This window comes from Egretta garzetta, unplaced genomic scaffold (assembly GCF_000687185.1).
Source record: "Egretta garzetta isolate BGI_Z169 unplaced genomic scaffold, ASM68718v1 scaffold706, whole genome shotgun sequence".
NCBI lineage: Eukaryota > Metazoa > Chordata > Aves > Pelecaniformes > Ardeidae > Egretta > Egretta garzetta.
Window position 1 is genome coordinate 316,711 of NW_009260015.1, and position 20,686 is coordinate 337,396.

General features: G+C 47.8%; 1 protein-coding gene across 1 annotated transcript in view; it reads left to right on the forward strand.

Moving 5' to 3' along the window:
- GFI1 (growth factor independent 1 transcriptional repressor) overlaps nucleotides 1-10,299 on the forward strand; it is a 14,591-nt gene extending 4,292 nt beyond the window's left edge. Inside the window, exons 3-7 of the mRNA XM_009640628.2 lie at nucleotides 33-239; nucleotides 4,865-5,280; nucleotides 5,371-5,508; nucleotides 7,121-7,286; nucleotides 9,353-10,299. Of these exons, the coding sequence (XP_009638923.1) occupies nucleotides 33-239; nucleotides 4,865-5,280; nucleotides 5,371-5,508; nucleotides 7,121-7,286; nucleotides 9,353-9,531 (1,106 nt within the window). The 3' untranslated portion in view covers nucleotides 9,532-10,299. The remainder of the gene's footprint in view (nucleotides 1-32; nucleotides 240-4,864; nucleotides 5,281-5,370; nucleotides 5,509-7,120; nucleotides 7,287-9,352) is intronic.
- Nucleotides 10,300-20,686: the final 10,387 nt, after the last annotated feature.

Here is a 20,686-nt window from a genome sequence, read left to right on the forward strand (position 1 = left end):
CGAGGGAGCCCCTCGCCGCCTTTTCCCTGCAGACAGCAAGATCCCCGAGGACCCGGGGCTGTGCCGCACCGTCCTGCCCGATCCGGAGCCTTCCCAGGGACGCTTCTCCCCGGAATCCCACCTTACCGAGGTTGCCGATGGCACCTCCGAGTCAGCGCCCAGCTGCGAGGGCAGCGTCTGTGACAGGGTGTCCGAGTTTGAGGATTTCTGGAGACCTCCCTCGCCCTCCGTCTCGCCAGGTAGGAGCGGGGCGAGAGGGTGCGGGCTACGTGTCTGTGTCGGTGCCACGGGGCAATGTCTCATGGCTGGACGCCGCCGTCAAAAACGAGTGGAAGGGACAGATTTGCCACGCAGTGGGAAAAGGCAAATCTTTCTCTTCCACTCGTTTTCAAGTTACCTCTCCCGGGTTGCTTTCCCACCCCATCTCCTGCTGCTAAGGGAGCAGCGGGTGACAGTCAGGAAAGTAGTGATGCCATCAGGCGTTGATTTTTTTGGTTTCTGATTAGTTGCTAGAGGCAAGCCAGTTATGTTGTAAAGGTCCCGGCATTTTCCTACAGTGTCCTGCTGCCCAGAGTTTAGATGTTTTTTGTGACAGTAAAAATTTCTACTAGACTACTGTAGTAAACAGCATTGACTTTGTGTTTCGTACTACCTGCTGGATGTTTTCCCTAACTCCCTTTCAGGTTATTTCTTGCGTCTTGCCTATAAAAAGGATCTCTCCCTCTCCTTCCCTCCCTCCCTCCCACCCTTCTCTCTCTTTTTTGGGTTGTTATTTTTTTGTTTTGTTTTGTTTTGTTTTCTTTTTCTAAAAACACATTCGTAAAAACCAGATGAAAATAATGACGGTCAGATTTAAACACCCCAAATCCAGGAAACTCACACTTATGGCTGCAGTGCCTGTCTCTAGCTCCCTCGTCCTGCCTTTGATGTGGTTGGAGCAGTGGGAGATGCTGTCCCCAGCCTGGTGGGAATACTTATCTCGTTTAAAAATACAATGGTGTCATTTTATAACAAAAATATGTATATATAAAACCCACTTTTTATTGCCTCGGTCAAAAAGCAACAGATGGAAAAAAGAACAATTTCAGTCTCGGCAAAGGAAAAATTGTCTCAGCTTTACCGACTGAAAGCGGACGCCAGCAAACGAATACTTAGTCCCTTTTCCCCGCCGGTTTTCCCACTTCGTCTTCACAGTCTCCTTGCATATCAACGGCTGATTGTCATGACGTGGGTCTGCATTTTTAAAGCTTCCCCCTCTTTTAAGAGCCCTTTGAGGGGACATTGAAAATGCTGCCCAGTATCATCACAGCCACGGGACAGTTTCAGTCTGTGCAAATGAGAGACTGGACCAAATGCAGGAATGTAGCAGTCTCTCTTTTGCTGATATTTCTGCACAAAGTGTAGCAATGTGGGTAATTTTTGTTGTAACGAATTTGTCCTCCTCCTTCCCCAAATAATTACAATTTCTGCATGGGAAAGAGACCGTTTTCACGAGGTGTCTAAAAGACAGATGTAAAACAGAGCAGGTATTTACCAGAGCTGCTCTGCCTTTCCTCCCTCCCCAGTCATTTCTTCCCCCGCCAACCATCCAGCTACCCAGGGAAGGTATCTTTGTAAAATGAGGGTGACATCCTCAGATCAAGATTTGGGGGAGGGGGAGAGGTGGTCCTGGGACTGACTGATCCCATTCACGAGAGGAATGAGAAGTTAAGGGACTCCAAGTACTATAAGGAAAGAGCTTTATTAAATGAACTACAGTGCATCAAGAGAGGTGCTGTTACATTAACGATGAAGGCAGTGGCAGCAGGATTAGACCCTCGGGCTTCCTCCCGCAGCTCCCTCCCAACCCCTCTGCCTTCCAGCTGCTTTGTTGGATTCGGTGCAAAGCTGAAATTTGTGTCTAGGTGACTTCTGCAAGATGTACTGGTGAGAGACTGGATTTCTATGATTGTGTTTGTCTGGGTGGGGCACAGTTTCTGTGCTTTGACAGGCAGGGCAGATGAGAAGTGATGTTTCTAAATCACGCTCAAGGCAGGTGTGGTGAGTAGTACTATCACCCCCATGTCCCTAGAAGTGAACATAGGTGCAGGCTGCACTTCAATATGCGGTGAAAGCCAGATTTCAGGTTTGTCTTTGAGAGTGCTGTGCTGCCGATCCAGGCGGGCATGCACAGACACAATACCTTTATAGGGTTGTTAACACTCTAATACGTTGTTGACTCCATCGGTGCAATTCGCTTTGTTACTTAACCTCACTTTCTACGTGTGTCTGTAATCACATGCGTTTGCATATACGGAAGGTGCCTGATAGCTCAGTGCAGCAGTATTTTAGTATCTCCTAATGAGCCTGTTGATGCTACAGGCTTGGAGGGAGTCTTTTACTGGGTATAATGGAGTTGTGCGGAGAGCATGGCGTTTTGTGATCTGTGGAGGAGGACACTTGCATCTTTCTTTGCTGTGCGTATCAATCTGTTCCCAACCACTTCAGGTTGAGTTTGCCTTGCCTTCAAAAAAAAGAGCATTGATGTTTCTTCTCCCAGAAGTGGTCTATACACAGGCCACACAGAATTGCTAGCAAGAGGAGGAAGAATCTGCCTCTCCCTCCATGCTCACCCCTTGGAGGCCTAGATGCTGTGGAGCGGAGGAGAGGCAGAGAGAGAAGTGCCCTGCAGCGTGGCAGAGCAGGATTTGCAGGTCGCCTTGACACTGGGTACAGGGCTTGGATGCCTCGAGCTTGCCCCTGAGAAGTAATGCGTGAGTGACTCTTGTGCGTGAGAGGGCTCCAAAGCATGTGAGGTGATGGAAGGAACGCTGTACGCAAACTGATCTGTGGTGCAATGTTTACCATGCCCCGTGTTGCCAATTCCAAGGGCTCAAAAAGCAGGTCAGCCTTCTCTCTCTTCTCATTCAACGGACTGGCTGAGAAATCAAGATTGTAAGTAATACCTTATGGATATTCAGTTCTAGTGTTGAAATATTGAGGGTTTATGTTTTCATGCTTTTCTTTACAGTCTGGGCTAGAAGTTGACTTTAAGAGGGAAAAAAAAATGTTACAACAAGAACAAGCAAACAAAAGGAAAGCTGAGGGCCTGACGAAATCATGCATTTTCAAGAGCTGGGGCTTTAAGATAGTTTTGAATCTTGCGATAAAATCGTGAGAGATGGCAACACTGAAACTGGTTGCAAAGACACAAGACAGATGATGTGATGCTGACCACAACTTTGCAGTCAGTGCAGAACAGGAAAAATCATGCTCAGCACTATGTCAGCTAATTTGATTTCATCGCTCTGTTCAAATGTCCCGGTTGGTGTGTGCGCATATATTTCCAACCAAAAGACTGCTAATTTCAATGGAAGAATTTGCAACTGTTAACATCTGAAATTATATAAAAGATAGGAAACAATCAAGTCATTCGCAATTTTCACCTCATTTCCCACTCCCTTCTGTAACCCTCAGTGAGTGACTCTGCCCATCCAAATGCCTTCCTTCCTTAGCCCACCCCTCATTATCTTGGTTTGCTGAAGGTTGAGAAAACCGTGGCAGTTGTGAGCTGATGGGAACGAGAAAAAGTGAGAGCGCAATTGTGGGTGGGCAAGGTTTTGGGTAAAGGAGGTTTTTCTGGCAACCCAGGTTGTAAGGGATGCCAATATCTCTGTGAAAGTGCTGGCACTTCAGCAGTTAATTGATTCATCTTCTCCTTGGTTCACTAAAACATTTCTCCAGCGGGGACACTTGACTCCCTCAGTGCTGCTGCCTGTTGTGATGAAGAGTGAAAGCAGAGCGCCTCGGGCATTAATCCACATCTGTGGTGGAGAGATGGTACCTCATGTTCCCAGCCCAACTGTGCTTTCCTCTATGCGAGGCTCCCTGAGCGTTTGTGCCTTTAGACACTGATCTCAAAGGCTGGGTCCCTGCCTTTGCGTCAGACTCTGCTATGAGCCTCCCAAGTGTGGTTCATCTTGTGGTGTCCACTGCCTTGGGCAGATGCTATGGCTGAAGGTGAGCCTGTTAGAGACAAATGAAGCCATCTGAGCTTGTCCCGGTGGAAGGTCGCTTTGATTATGACTGCTAAGAAAATCTTGTCTCTTTGATTCTTATACCGATCATTTTATGAAGCTCAATGTTTTGGATTGACTCAAGTTTCTTTACTTAGAGAAACTCAGAGCAATCTGAAACGACAGTGATTTTATTTCAGGTGAGGACTGATTTTAGTTTATTTTTGTCTGAAAAAGTGAGGTGTGGCATTCAAGCACCTCAGAAACTGTTCTCTATATCAGTTATGCTGTAGTATAGTTAATGGACAGTTGTGCCATGAAGTTGAGAGACTAGTTTTGGGCATTAAATTGTGCAACAAGCAGTTTTTAGTTTTGTTGAACAGGTAAGTCTCGGCACTCTTGCTCCTTCTGGTACCTCTGTAATGTCATATTTGCTATATCGATGTGTGGGATCTACATCAGAGCTTAAACATTTGGTCTGTCAGCTTTGATGCCCATCTTGGGCCATAGTAGATATATACTTTTCTGAAGAACTGCAGATATAAACCAAAGGAAGTTGCAGATTGAGTTGTTTAGTGTCTCAACAGTCAGATCAGTGTGAACACACCTGGGCACCCAGAGATGGAGGTAGAAAAAATTGGTGGCTGCTTTAAACAATTTGACTGGGAGAGCAGGTGAGGAGGTAGTACTGGACGCACTGACCCTACGGTGCAATATAAAATGTATAAAATTAGAGAGAAAAGGGCAGCCTTAACGTGCAGTACGGGGGTCTGGCTCTGGGCACAACTCTGAGTGCTGAGATGATTCTGCCCCACGATAGCGGTTGGACTGTGAAGCGCACTAATTCCCATGCCCTTGTGTTTCTGCAGCCTCGGAGCGATCTGTGTGTCCGTCCCTAGATGAAGCACCCCCCTTCTCCATGCCCTTCAAACCGTATATGTGGAACAGCCTGGGTGGCTCCGAGCTGAGGCACCTTGTACAAAGCTACAGGCCCTGCCCGACGCTGGAGCGAACCTCAGCCCTGGGGATCTTCTGCGAGCGAGGCTCCGAGCCTGCCCTCTATGGTGCAGAGTGTAGCTCCTCCCTTGGACTTTATGGTGACTTTGGCTCCCCGGGCCCAGGGCTGTTTGAGCGGCCACCAGCAGCAGCACCTGGACTGTATGCCGAGACGCAGCCTGGACTGCAGCAAGAGAAGGGGCCAGGTGGCATCAAAGTGGAGTCAGACCTCTTGTGCCGCCCATTGCTCATCAGCACTGGCTCTTACAAGTGTGTCAAGTGCAGCAAGGTAGGGATCCCTTTCTCCCACACTGGTCACGACTCTTCCTTAGCCCCTTCTCCCTGGCGAGCCTGACCCTGTGTGCTCTCTCCCCCTCAGGTCTTTTCCACGCCGCATGGCCTTGAGGTACACGTGCGCCGCTCACACAGTGGCACGAGGCCCTTTGCTTGTGACATGTGTGGCAAGACCTTCGGCCATGCAGTCAGCCTGGAGCAGCACAAGGCCGTGCACTCGCAGGTGAGAGCGGGGCATACTGCCAGGATGAAGGTCCGAGGGCCAGGGCCAGTCGCTTGCTTTGGCTGGCACTGGGGAGGCCATGGAGGCGATCACAGGGCAATAGGAGGACATCTAATCGGAGGAGAGGAAGAGAACATGGTAGGGCTACAGTGGGCAGTTGTGGGTGAAGAATACGGTGGCAGGCAGAGGAAAGGGTGGGCAGCTAGTGAGCAAAGGAGCAAATCAACAAATTAAAGAACACAGGCTTTGTTCCCATTTCCCAGACCTTGCGTGCATCTGTATTAAGCGATGGGCACTTTTGGCACTTCAGACATAACAGATAATAAATAATAAATTTAAACTCTCAGAGCTGGAAATGGTAATGCGGATGTGGACTTTTTTTAACAGCTAAAGCAACTCATTGTGCTTTCTTTTGACGCGGCTCTCCTCAATTCTTTCTCCTCCCCTCCCCCAAAGAAGTGAGTCTTCCCTTGTTTGTAGTCATTGTGTCTGTGCAGGGAACATCTGAACGACCAGTCAGGTATAGAGCACAGACTTCACCCGTCTCGACACACTCTGAGTCACACACCAAAAGAATATGGTAGTTAATTTTGGTAGGAGGACTTGTAACATTTTCCACCTGCTGATATTGTGCCATATTTCCCCTTCACCCACCCACTTGACCTGGCAAATCTTCCTTCTTCAGATTGGCTTTTGGAGGATAGAGTTACAGCAGTGGCTTTTTGCTAACTGTTTTATTTACAATTTCATGAGTGTGCAACAGCAGAGCACATAATGAGGGGAAATATCTCATCACCCATTAAATAATGGTGAAAACAGCAGCACTGCATATCGTGTCCACGGAGGGGACACCATTTCAGGGAGAGTGCATTAAAAGCCAAATAAACTAAGGCAATTGTATGAAAGTATGGCAGGAAGAGGAAGGTGTGATGGTAGTTAAGGGATGGAAAGAAGAGATTATTTATAGTGGAAGAAGGTGGTGGAGAGGAGTGTGTGAAGGAGAGGAGAGAGACAGCAATGTCTTAAATGCACTTAGGTTGATTTGTTAAAGTGGTAAGCCAAAAAGCTGCTTTCCCCAGGGGCTCTAGGTACCTTTCACTTGAATTATAATGGAACTACAAATAAGCAGTTAGTTGCTACCCTGCCAGCAGAAGTCAGCCTGCCACTGAGATTTCCCAGGAGAGCCAAGCAGACCTCAGCACCCGCTTTCCTGTGTACAGCGGAGCGGTGGCCTCTGAACAGTGCTGGAGCTGCTGGGCTTCCCAGCGGAGTGATCATGTCCTGGGCCCCTGTTGAAATGTGCAGGCAGATTCTGGCCAGTCAGTCGGTCGCTCCCACCTGGCCATGCCTGCCAGCAGGAAGAGCTGTTCAATTAAATTTTTGTGAGGAGCGGTGCATAGCACTGGGAGAGGGTGCATTATCTTTTTTTTTTTTTTATCATATGGTGCTATCGTGCCAGTGTTAGCGTCTCCGCAAGCCAGTCCAGCTCTCTGGAGAAGTGGAAGTGCTTGCTAAGGCAGAGGGAGCAACACTGATGTGCTGCTGGGCAGTTTGTTGCTGGTGGGATCGCTGGTGTGGTGTAACGTGTGTGTTTGGGATCCTCTCTATGCAGGAACGCAGCTTTGATTGTAAGATTTGTGGCAAGAGTTTTAAGAGGTCTTCTACTTTGTCTACCCACCTGCTCATCCACTCGGACACCCGGCCCTATCCGTGCCAGTACTGTGGGAAGCGGTTCCACCAGAAATCTGATATGAAGAAACACACCTTCATTCACACAGGTCAGCCCTGGTGTTCAGCCCCAAGTGTGGGGGCAGGCCGCTGAGGAGGTTGTTCTGCAGCAGTCCCTTCCTCCTCAGCTGGGACAGCACACGCACCTCCCTGTGCTTCTCGCTGCCCTGCTGCATGTTCATGCTCTCTGAGCTCTACTCGTGCAAAGGACGGTGATTTGAATGTGGTTTCACGAACAGCAGCTGCAAAATAACCCAAATCCTCACAATCCAATCAGTGTTCCCTTAACAGGATCCACCAATGTTTATTCAAAGGGCTTTTGTGTAAGATGATTTGTAGAGTATTATATTCGTGTGGCCTTGATTTACAGCTAAGGTCCCTGAAAAATGACAGGTGAATTTGATTGCAGCATTTATTTTTTCAGGATCTACCAATTTACAATAGGAACAACACGAGTCTCCTCCTCTAGATCAAACACTAAACTGGAGGGCCTAGGGTCCAACTCTTAGTCTAAATATTTGTTCAGAGATTGTCTGCACTTCCACCCGGACTTTCTGAGAAATGGTGGCAGTTTGATACAGAATGGAAGGAGAGGTGCAGAGTTCTCAAGTTTCACTGTTAGTAATAAACATGGAAACTAATAAAGTGCAGGTGAATCACTGAAGGAAATAGTTTTAAAAATATCATTCAGTGAGAAGGCAGGTTTATCAGAAATCTTTAAAAGAAAATCCTGCCTTTTAGGCCTGCTCCATTCACTTAAATAAGAGGGAAATGAATGATACGTGAGATACAGAAGCATTTGTAGACACAAAATACCAGCTGTACTGGACAAACCCAAGCTTCAGATGACCAAAGTCCTCTCTCCTGATAGTGACCACTAGCAGATATTAAGAGTGAAGCTTAAAAATGGCAGATGTGTAGAAAGGTGGCATTATACGTAGCGCTGCTTGGTTGTGACTTTTATAGATGACAAGCAGTGAACAGTAAATGTTACTTATAAAGATTTTCCACCAGGTGTTTGCTGGATGAAAATGAACTATTTTGGAAGCAACACCAGAAGTATTTCCATAGTAACTTTTCCAAATAAGGCTTGATTAAGTAGCATTTCAGCCAAATTCTGAATCAGTTTAAACCATTATTTTGTTGTGAGATCAGAAACTGTGCCTGGGCTTTTAAATTGCTAATATAAAACCAGGTCCTTAACTGAATCAGGGATCCTTTTCATATGCAGCATACACTTGTGAACGGAGTCTCCAGCACATTTTGTATTATTTTATGTTTCTAAGAATCTGATCTTCAAACGTGCAAAGAGTTTGTTGCTCCAGCTGAAGTCAGTGGGCTCTGCAGGTGCAAAGCCACTCTGAAAATCAAGCTTGGTTTTGTGGTTGGGATCCCTTTTATGCGTTATTTGATAATAAAACACTATGAAAATGCACTGAGATCCTGCTCCCATGGAGCCCGATGCAGTTCTGCCACTGACCCCTCTGTAGATGTTCTGGAGGCTGGATTTATTCCCATTTACGTCGTTTGCCTGCAGGAGAACTTCAGGGCTGGCTCGGGGTGACTGCTAGCATTTCAGTGTGGGGAACGGAGAGAAGAGCAGATCTCTGGATGAACCCTGCCCTTCAGGGTTCACTTAAGGGCCCTCATACCTCCCCTGGGGACAGACCCCAGCTCACCGGGTTTGGCTTAACAACCTCCATCTATCTATTCCTCCTGCCCCCATGCTGATGCTATAATAACCGACGTCAGGCGTTCAGCATGACCTGGGGGTCTTCCCAGGAGTTCCTGATGTTTCTAGGACACAAAGCCTGTTTGAATCGCACAGAGCCAAATGTTAGGGTGTCCTGGAGGCACTCTGTGCTTCAGGCTGCTGGGGCCATGGAGGTGCAGCCAAGTCCAGGCCCGCTCAGCTGCAGCGCAGGCTCAGCTAATGTTTCGGGGCTCCCAACCGCATGTTTTTTGTAAGAATGACTTCTTTGGTAATTAGACAGGAATCACTTCGCTTAGCTCTAAGGCCCAGCATGCATTTCCTGTTTGCTCTGGTCCTGCGTAATCAGCGGGTTGCCTCTTTCACACCCTCTCTCTTTTTCTCTCTCCCGCCTTCTGCTTGCAGGTGAGAAGCCTCACAAGTGTCAGGTGTGTGGAAAAGCCTTTAGTCAGAGCTCTAACCTCATCACCCACAGTCGGAAGCACACAGGCTTCAAGCCCTTTGGCTGTGATCTGTGCGGCAAAGGCTTCCAACGGAAGGTGGATTTACGGAGACACCGGGAGACACAGCACGGTCTGAAATGAGTCCCAGCTGGAATGCAGAAAGCACCTACAACACTATGAGAACAGACTCCCTTGGCTTCCCTGCTGGACCTGAGCCCTGTCGTGAGCACAAACCCTGGCATTACCTTTCTGGCCAGGAGCTTGGAGGGGAAAGGACAGGGCCATGCATTGAGAGCTCAACCTGAATGACTGTGAAAGCGGAAATTAAAAGCTCTCTTTCTCTCCCCCCCTGTTTCTGAAATAACACTGGAAAATAAGCCTTTTAGATATGAAGCCTGATACTCCAAAGATGGATAAGCTACCAAATACCTTTAAGCTGGAAAATATTTCTCCCATGGCCAAGATGGACCCCCTGAAGTTTTCAGTAGCTTGAATCACCTTGCAGGGGCACATGGGTGTAATGGTGTTTACATGGTAATGAGAGAGAGCCATCAGCTCGTGGTGTGGGGAGCGCTTGCCTTGGTTGAGTTTTGGAGCCGAGTGGCCTCACCCTTGGTTTCCTGTCAGGAAAACCTGGAGGATCAGGACTGAACTGTGCCGTTTGACATCTTGCTGGTTTTCAAGCAGAGGTATCAGCTTGGGCCTGATCCTGTTCTCACTTGTTCTGATGCAAATCAGGAGCTGCATTAACAGTTATAGAGAGGCTCTTTTTATCCTCCCAGAGCCACCTCTGCCTGTGCAAGGCCTGGCTGTGTGCGTGTGTTTGAGGCCTGGGGGGGTTACTTCTTGCTACATCCATTGGGGAGAAGGAAGCTTGTGATAGACAAGTAGAAAAGCCAAAGCACAGAGTGATGCCTTATAACTACAAACCCATCCAACAAGTGATCCTGACTGAGGAGGGCAGGAGCACCCGGGAGGCACAGACTTTTTGTCCAGAACCGTTGCTGGCTTCCGCACTCTGGGCTTGTTCTAATTACTGGAAAATAGCTACTCAATAGCATCATTTGTATATTTGTTTTTGTTTTTTAATTTTTAAAGGGAAACTCGGCTGAGGTGGGCAGGAATCATTATAAAAGTATAATTGACTGAATTTGCCTTAAATGACCCTGCATGTACCTCAGTTTAAAAAAAATGCTGTTTTTACTTTGTTGACAGGTTTGTAAATGTCCTTATTTAGATTTTATGGAGTGTCTTATGTTTATTGGTACATATTTATTGGAACAATGTTTTAAGTTAATAAAGTATTGAGGATGATCCAGAGTGATTTTTATTTAATATGTAACTTCAGCACATTTGTGAATGTCAGATGTTCCAAGAATACACCACACTGATGATCAGGGATATGGCATTCGAGGAGGGAATTCAGGCACCGCAGAATTTGCGCAAGGGCTCTGGTGATTAAAGACCACCACTGTCGTATTTATTTGTCCAACTCCCGCTGATTTCAGTTAAACACTTCACACTTTTGAAGACTGGGGTATACTGTGCATAGCCCTACCACCGTGAAAGGGTTTAGAGAGGAAACAGAAGTTTCAGGCATCCGCTTTGGAAATGCAGACTGCCAGAAGTCCCCACTCAGCGCAGGAGGAACTTGAATGTCGTCACGCAAGATTAAATGTCTGTGCCCGGGAGCTTGCAGGGACACCTGAGCAGCAGGTGTGTCATTTATACTTCAGCCTGTTGGGACTGACAGAATTGCATTTTGCCAGCCTTGTCAGCAGGGCTTGCTCCATCTGGCAGTCGCAGCCCATACAAAAGAAGCAGGAGGATGACGGAGGGGTCCCTTGCCCTTTTCCCAGCAGAGCACAGCATGGCAGCTTGAGCTTTTACACGTGCACGTAACCTTGCGTGCCCACATATACTCGTTTCCAGCTTTGTTTGTACTTCTGTTCTGGATAAACCAGTGAGCAGAGGCTCCCTATGCCCCACTGGGCTGGCCCACCCTGCCCACCGAGGGCCGTGGCACTCCACCTGCCAGGTCCCTCCATGCTTCTGCTTTCTGCCACCTCCGAGAGCTTCAGCCGCAGCCCCTTCCTCGCAGGGCCGCCCTCGCAGGCTGTGGCTGAAGCAGATCTCTGCAGGGCTAACCCAGAATGTGCCACTTGGGCAGGGGTCAGCTCTTCCACATGCAGTTGCCCACGCCAAGGCTTCACAGATGGGGCTTTTATTAAATAGAAACATGGCACGCAATCACAGCCGTCAGGGTGAGAGGCTGCAGCATAGAATCATAGAATTGTTTAGGTTGGAAAAGACCTTCAAGATTGTCAAGTCCAACCGTTCCCCTAACCCTGCCATCCCACCACTAAACCCTGTCCCTAAGCACCTCATCTGCCCGGCTTTTAAATACCCCCAGGGATGGGGACTCGACCCCTTCCCTGGGCAGCCCTTTCCATGCTTGACAGCCCTTTCCGTGAAAAAATTTTTCCTGATGTCCAATCTAAACCTGCCCTGGGGCAACTTGAGGCCGTTTCCCCTCGTCCCATCGCCCGTTCCCTGGGAGCAGAGCCCGACCCCCCCGGCTCCCCCCTCCTCTCAGGCAGTTGTAGGGAGCGATGAGGGCTCCCCTCAGCCTCCTCTGCTCCAGGCTGAACACCCCCAGGCATAGGCACACAGGAGCTGCCAGGTGCTCTGAAGACCACATTAGGCCCATTATGCTGGCTTAATTAACACCGAAGATCAGTGTAGGAGACTAAGTGGTAATGGGGAAGGCCTGGTGGTGCCCCAAACCCTGCCTAGACCAGGGGAGGCTCCAGCCGGTGGCACAGGTAGGCTTGGGGGCTGCCCCTGGGGCGATGCTTGGTATTTATTTTACAGGGAAGCTGCTGTGGTGGGTGGAGTGAATGTTGGCCAGGGGTACTGGGCATGGGGTGGCCAGGATGCAGCAGCCAGCCCGCCCCTGCCCCTCTACCCTCAGGAGATCCTTTTCCCGCCAGGTGCAGCTTCCCTCCCTGTGGGCAGGCCTTACTCCAGCAGGCCTCGGGCAGGCCCAGTTACTGCCATTTACCTTTAAAACGATGATAGCAACGTGTGCCTCCCTCCCGCCCAAGTGTCTCATTCTCAAACAGGACAACTTTATGTGGTTTGAGCCTGGCGCAGACTGGGGTTGGGCTGCTGGAGGAGGCAGCTGCTGGTAAGGTGGGCAGGCCCCGCAGCGTGGACGCAGCCTGGGTGATAGTGCAGGTTTAGGTTAGACATTAGGAAAAGTTTTTCCACTGAAAGGGTTGTCAAGCACTGGAACGGGCTGCCCAGGGATGTGGCGGAGTCCTCATCCCTGGAGGGATTTAAAAGCCGTGTAGCTGTGGTGTTTAGGGACAGGGTTTAGTGGTGGGCTGGCAGGGTTAGGGGAACGGTTGGACTTGATCTTAAAGGGCTTTTCCAACCTAAATGATTCTGTCATTCTATGACTGTTCTTCAAGGGGAGAAACTCGGTGGGTGTTTTTATTGGTTTAAGTGTGTCTTCCCCCAAGACTGTCTTGCAACTTACTGGTATACCTCAGGGCGCTGGCACTGAGCAGTTGCTCGGGCCCGAGCCCCTTTGAAATGGCGGCGTGTGGCTGCATGGGAAGGTGTTCCCCGCCTCACCAGCCCCGCTCGCATTGAGCGCCGGCTCAGCCGCCGATTTGGGTGAAATGTAGCTGCCTCTGAGGAAAAAGTCACTGCTTTAAGGTGGGGAATTTGAAATGAAGGGGAGGAAAAGGAGATCTATCTGGGGAGAATCAGAACAGGCTACTGAGAGGCCGCGGTGCAAGTCTGAAGATTGGAAATATCTCTCTCAATGTTATTACTGTGTGCTATTAAAAATGCATTATGCATATTACATGACTCATTATTCATGAAGCAGGTTCCATACCTTTTGTCTGCTGGAGTAACAGTAGAAAGGGTAAGGAGAGATGCTGGAGCACACCTTTGTTTCTTTCTGTAAATTTTTAATGACACCTCTAGCTAACCAGTTGGTGAAGCTCAGTTCCTGCATAAAAGTGGAAAGGCAGAGCTATCTACAGGAGGACTAAGCCTTTCAGAAGCTAATTTGAGCTTGTGTTCATCCACACCAACGATGATTAAATTACCTATCAAGTGTGCAGAGCTATCAGGATTCAGGGCATTGAAAAACAAGGTGAATTTATCTGATTGATTTATAAGACATGGGTGGAACAACTGGGTTATAAAAGGAAAAAGTCTATTCCTTATAGATATTATGAAAGTACTTCTCCCAGTGAGTTAATGAACTTGTTACTTTGCCTCCAAAAGTTGTTTTGCCTGCCCAGAAAACAAATTTATTAGTTGGAATCAAAATGCTTTATCCAAATCCGTTAGGCTGAATTAATTCATGAGACAGAAACAAAGCGACTTATTAGGTTCCATCCTCATGCTGATCAGAGATGTTTAAAATTAATATGTGCAAACATCATCTGTGTTTTTTTCTACAGTCGTTTTCCAAAAGCTGATAGTAACACTCAGATTGGATATTGCAACACAAGGGAGAGAGCAGCTCTTCTGGGTCTTGCTCCTTCCTCAAGCAAAACTTTTGTTGCAGTTGATGGGGGGGTGGGAGGAAGAGGTTTCTAGAATAAGCCCTGGCTGAAAGATTGCGAGACTCGTGCAACTGTATTTGCAAGCTGTGCTGCTGTTGCACGTTGATAAAAGAGTGCTCCTTAAGTCTCTGCATTTTCCTGCCTTAAGAGCAAAAACCCAAACAGGTCAGTTGTGTCAAATTCATCTCCAGCGTAACCCCAGTTCACATCAGGAATGGATTTTGCCTTTATTTATGATTTGGGTCTTACTCTGAACTTAGTAGTGAACTATAGCTCAGCATACAGCCCTTTGACGGAATTCTGATTTAGAAAAGCACTGAAATATGCATGTAAGTCAATGAAGTGCTTCTCTAGCAGGGACCTTATGAGATGCCTGCTCGGAGTTAAAATTCCAGAGATTTTCCCTGCTGAATCCTGGACCTGACTCCATTTCCAAGCCACCTCCTGTCCGTCTGGCATGTTTTCACCTGCAGCGGAGGTGGGTTCTGAGAATGCCAAGGGTAATTGTAATTCTTCTTTTATTTTTTTTAATTGTCAATAGGACAGTGGTAATTTCCAGTATTTTTTTCTCTGAGTAATAAAGCCATCTAAATAGATTTAAGGCATGTAAATGTCTGTAATGCATTATAAGGCATGTAAAGTGATGGAACCAGATTTGAAAAGATATTTGTGCATCTAAAGCTGCAGACAAGTCTGAATATGCATCGGGTGTGGGTATCTAGTTGTGTCTTTGACTGCCCAATTAGTCGTGGGGGATGGGGTGGGGTAGTAGAAAAAGGAGAAAAAAAAACCCAACCCAAGAGTCTCAGAAAATTTCCTGAGTCTTTATCACACCAGTTTGTAATATACACAACATATGGACTATGAATAGAGGGAGCACATAAATCTGGAAGAAAATGTTTCATATGTTATAAAAATGCTGGCCACACCTTGTTAGAATAATGTTGCCTAACGGATTAACCAGGAGCATGTGAAAAAATCTTTCAAATAAGATGAAAGCAAAGCACTTCTGTGTGCTTGTTCCAACATGCTGCTTCTAATCTGGATTTTTTTTTTTTTTTTGGTAGAGATGACACAACAAAAAACCACCGAATAAGACAAACCTAGAAAGAAAAATAATGTGACAGCTAATGAAATTATTTCCTTCTTTTAAATACCATCCAGTCAACCTTCTGACACGTGTGCAATCTCCCAGCCAGCTGGACACTACGGTGTATGGGGAGCATCCAGCCCCAGCTCGCAGTGGCCCAGCTTGCCAAGGCGCCGGCAGCAGTCGCTGTGGCAGTGCCAGGCTCCTCCACTCGAGCAGCCCAGAAGGCACCTTGGCCACTGGCTCGTCCTGCCGGCTCCCACGTTGGCACACGGGATGGAGGTGGCTGGTCAGCCAAGGGCACTGGCAGGAGTGCAGCACAGCATGCGTTTAAAATGGCCCATATATTCCATCAATTTAGTTACTGTAATCTAGCCAGCTGGCATTAAAGGGAAATTGTAATCCACCGAGGTTCAGTACGAGATATCTACTTATGTTTTACACTTTTTTTTTTTTTTTTTTTTTTTTTTTCCCTATGAATAATACATTCCCAAAACTCACTTGATAGACTCAATGGGCAAGTTCAAAGGGGAAAAAAAGGCATCAGTGCGAGACAGGAAGCTGAACTCCTGGAGTTCAAAAGGGTACGCTTATCCGCCAAGAAAAGAGGCAAAATAGATGTTTTCAGTGTTTCATACAGGGAATTTTAAGTATTGCAGTGAAGAGCCACAACAAATTAATTGTATTCTGTTAAGTGATCAGCCAGAAGAGATTAGACGTTTACTTGGTCTAAATTGCTTGCAGTGGCTGCTTCTAGTGATTGATTTACCCTGAGTTAAGACAACGGATCTTATGTTATCTGTTAAACCTGGTAAATTCCCAATTTCACAAACTGTCAGCTTTGCCTCTACTGTTGCCTTTTGCCTTTCTGAAGCACACCAACATGGATCAACGGGCAGGAGGGCGAGACCAGCTCCCAGAAAGGGAATAGGTGAAAAATGATCCTTGATCCTCTTTGTGCAGCTGTTCTAGCTCTTTCAGCCACCGCAGGAGCAACAGTTGTGGGTGTAGACATCCCTAATATCGCACATCCAGCAGTCGGGTAGCTCAGACCCACTGGACCAGGATGCTCTTGCTCGCACTGAGTAATAGCAGGCATGAGTCAGGGCGCCGGCACCTCGAGCTCTTAAGCAAAGAGCTGGGTCTTCCTGTGTGCTTGCCCTGGGCTTTGCGCTGCAGGGGCCTGACCTTTGCTGAGCTCTGCCGCGTACTCTATGTATCTGCTGTCAGTCAGTTTTGGAATTATTTGTGTTTTCTGTAGCTTAAATTAACATTAATGGCAATTGAGAAGAGTCTCCTTCCTGTGTGATATTTCCACCACGGCTGAGGCATTTTGCTTGTGAGCTCTGCTGCCCCGGGAGCTGGGCAGCCTCGTTCCCTCCCTGCCTGTTTGTCAAGCCGGGCCTGGCTCTGTCGGGGCTCGTTGCTGTTGTTTCCTACAGGGGTTTGGCAATCTCTGGACTGATTTCTGTGGCCAGTTGAGGTGGTGAGGCCGTTTGCCATCTCTCCCTTCATCCCAGGCAAGGGGGGCGATGTTCCAGCGGGCGCTTCCGTCCCGGTTTCCCCAGCCCAAGTTGCGTCACAGACCCTTGCAGGGATGGAACAGAAAAATATGGAAGGAAGGGGTTTTATGCAAGTGGAGTGAGCTCCGTCCTCTCTTACTCTTCCCTGAATTCTAAATACCTCTGTCTGAAACCTTTCATGCCGCTCACAGTGGGACTCCAGCCCGACGTGGGGCCATGGAGGATCATGTGCCTGCTTAAGTGTGAAGTGCCTCAAACTGCTAGGCACCAAGTAATTTCAGAGGGGGAGATGTTCGACTGTTACTTCTCTCTTTTGAGACTGCTGTGGTTTGGTTTTAACTGTGGCTCTTTCCACTTGCCATTTGGATGTCTGTTTTGTTCCTCTACATGTTCGGTTGCTGAAATCTCATGTTTGAGCAATTTTTTCTGCGGGCCTCCGCATGATGGAGAAGGCTGCCTCAGCCTTTGTAAGGATGCTCTGGCAAGGTTAAGGGCCTGAGTCTCTTTGCTGGTGTTTTAGATCTCAGTAGCAGCCGGAGAGCCAAGGAACTCTCTGCAAAATGCAGGCGTAAGGAGACAGGTTTCTCAACCCAGAAAGTGTGCTGGCTCTTAAGGATCCTGTATAGTAAAGTGTAACACAAAAGGACAGCTACACCAGCAGGGTTGGGTTCTGCCGCTGTTCGTCCAAATCAGGGGAAATGCTACAATTAAGCAGCATGATTAGACATGTAGCATGTGTTGCAGTGAGGATGTCTGTTGTTGCTGGCAGTGAGAGTCTCCTAGGTGAATGTTATTGCCCTCTGTCTAGGAGATCCCTCTCCTAGTTAGCTGCGAGGTGGGAATTCAAGCTGATAATCAGTGAGGCTCCCTGAGGGCGCAAGTATCAGTAGGCAAGTCGATGGTGGCACCACTGCCTCTTGACCAGAGTAGCCTAGCAATGCTGGAGGTTTGGTGGGCTTTGTTTTGGGGGAGTGGGAGGGATAAAAAGGTAAAAATCTCCAACAACAAACCCCCCTTGTTTCCCAGCGCTTTACTTTCCTGAATGCTGCAGAAGCCAACAAATACTGGGCCTCGCTTCCTACCCAAAAAGTGGCTTATCTTTCTCCTAGCCGGGCTGCAGGTGTTGCGGTGCCTGTTCTCTCCTGCCGCTGTGGAGTAATTCGGTGCCGGGCGTTTTTTCCTTCACACGCCGCCCCCCTGTGCTGTGAGAGGAGGGGGTCATGTCTACGTGAGAGCTGGCGGCAGATGCCCTCGCTAAGAGCTGGCTCCCACATGTGGGCTCCCAGCCAGGCCGGTGCACGGCAGGGACAGGCATGTCACCACACAGCTCTGCTCCTGGCCTGCCATGCATCTGGCCTGGTTTTTGGGGGCTCTGTTTCCTATTTATTTCATCCCCTTCACTCCAAGGGGGTGTTCTTAGGTTTATTGTGAATAAAGGGTGTTGACTGAAATCAGGTGTATGGGCTAAAGGAGCTGAAGCACCCCTTTAGCATGGTCCACAGTAGCCAGGGGACACGGCATAGTCTCTGATCACTTTGACACCACAGCTGCCCCAGCCATGCTTCTGGGAGGTTTCATGTTCTTTGCAACATAACAAAGTATTTTGTCAACTTAAACAAGTGTGAAATGAGCCTAATTCCTCATCCAGCAGTAAAACAGCTTTTCAAAGACCCTTTTTATTGTTGGCTTCGTACAAAGCTGTCTTCGTGTGACTGAAAATCTGACTTAAACAGCTTTATATGATGCCCCAAAGACTGAAATTCACTTCTGTAGGACAAAACCAAACTAAAATGCCCCTTGTGTAAAGGCTGGTCAGGGCTGAAGGAGCAGGGGAGGGCAGGGAAGATGTCATCAGTATGAGAAAGCTGTGGGCCAGGGGAGATGGTGTCTAACTCCACTCGTCCACAGCAACAGAGACCTGCTGGGGACTCCTTGTGCGTTTGCACTCCTGTAAACTTGAAAGAGAGATTTCAAATAGGGTAATTGCACATCTTGCTAACGGTGGCACTCGTTTGTATGTTGTAACAGCGGTTGACAAAGAGGTGGAGGAAACTCCACCACAATACTTGAGAGAAAATATGTGTGCAGCAAGTACCTCTGGCACGTCCAAGCTCTGAGCAGCTGTAGCCAGCAAGGTCAGGCTAAGGATTCATGAGGTGGTGTTGGAGTGATTTGATTCTTCCACGGGAATGCCTCAAACACCTTGAAAGGGGAATATGACTTGGGAGATGGCATACTCAAATACATGCTGTGATCTTGAGGAAGGAAAAACTAGGCTGAACTTGCTTGGACACACAGAGCTAAGAGTGTGCTGGACTGTCAATAAGTAGCTGGGGAGGGGGTTGTGCAAAGCATTGCTGGTGGGGATGGTGGCTCAGAAACCTCCAGGTATGAGGCATGTTGACTGTAACACATCTGAAGAGTTTCCTTGGCAGGGGGAAACTTCAAAGTCGCCTTTCTGGATTTACAGTTGCGTTTGAGGCTCTGTGTGCTGCTGCGACACTGTGGCCTGAGCTTAACCACCTTATCGTGAGCATGGAAAAGTGCCTTTCTAGGGGCTCCTCTAAAATAACTTTAGTTCCTGAACCCGTGGTATATTACTGTGAAGTGTCTTGGCCTCTGGTAGTGAACTTGCGGCACAAGGGAATATTTTCAAGGAAACATATGGCCAAAGGTTCAATCTCCTTTCTAGTGCTGGTTTAACTGATCATTGTGTTGAAACCAATTTGTAAGTCCCCTTTTGGGGGTATGTGATGTTTCTGCAGCTCCCAAGAGTTATCTGATTGATTTCAATGCAAGCTTAGTGCCTGAGGAAAGTTTTCAGGGTTAGTTTCCTGCAGGGATTCACAGCGAGCCTGTAGGTAAGCTGTCTGGAGGGATAGGTTGGCTCCTGTGGTGGTCTTTCATGACCAGGAAAGCTCCAACACCCCTGAATTTCCAGGGGCGGTGGGAGGCAGTCCATTAGAGGGAGGTGTATGTGCAGATTGGTGGGTGGCTTGCACGTTTTTGTTGCTTTGGGCAATATCTGTTGACTGTTCAGAGGGCACGAGAGTCCCAGGTGTCAGGTGTTGTATATCTGATGAAGAGATTCACTTGTGGAAAAAGACTCAGCAAAATGTTACTCTTGTACTTCTCAAGTGCCGTCTGGGATGTGTTGCAGACTCGCAGAGAATTATTTTAAGAGAGGCTATCAAAGAGCATTGCTATAAATTTACAGTCCAACAGTCCCAAAAAATAATTCTGTTCTGTACAAACTTCCACCTATTGAGTTTGGCCACGAGTTGTCCAGAAAACAAATACTTCACTAGGATTCTTCCTGTGAATATACTGAACACAAGTCCAGGTTGTTTGGTTTTTTTCCCCCTTTTCTTCTATGCTTGTTTAGTAAGTATGGAAAAGAACCTCTTTTCACACACCTGTTCCTTTTGAAAGACCCCTAAAATGAATGCCCATTGACTTCCAGAATGAAACTATTGGACAAATGGAATATTCATAGGTTGCTGGATGGTGCTGAAATGGTTTCACTCTAGTTCCTATGTCGCTTTCCCTCCCTCCCCGCTTCCCATAATGAAAGCCCTGCAACTACCAAAGCCACACCTGACTGATGATTTTTAGCAGGACAAAGTAGACACACACAGGGAATTGACACTTGGGATGGCAAGGGACCTAAGAGTTGAAAACTGAAGCAACTTAAAGCACTCAAACTACCTCTCTGTTACTTTTGACCTTCTGACAAAAGCTGTTTCTCTGCTTAGGTATGTGCTTTTTACTAGAAGTCTTTCTAATAAGCTGTCAAGAGAAATGGGAGGGGAGGGGGCAGTACCTTCCCTTGCTTTGGAACAGTGTCAGCATTCCCAAAAGCTGCTGTCAGCTGGAAGCCAGGGAAATGGTGCCCAAGTTCCTGGAAAAAGCAGGCCCAGCATTAGATGCTAAGTACTTGGGAGGACCTGTCCTGAAGTGATAAGGTCAGTAATTTCTTCTTCACCTGACAGACCTTTTTGGGTCTCTTCAGGGCAGGAATGTTTGGACTCGTTAACGTACTCACCAGTGATCCTCAGCCCTTCAGCTATCATGTGGGTGAGTTGCAGATG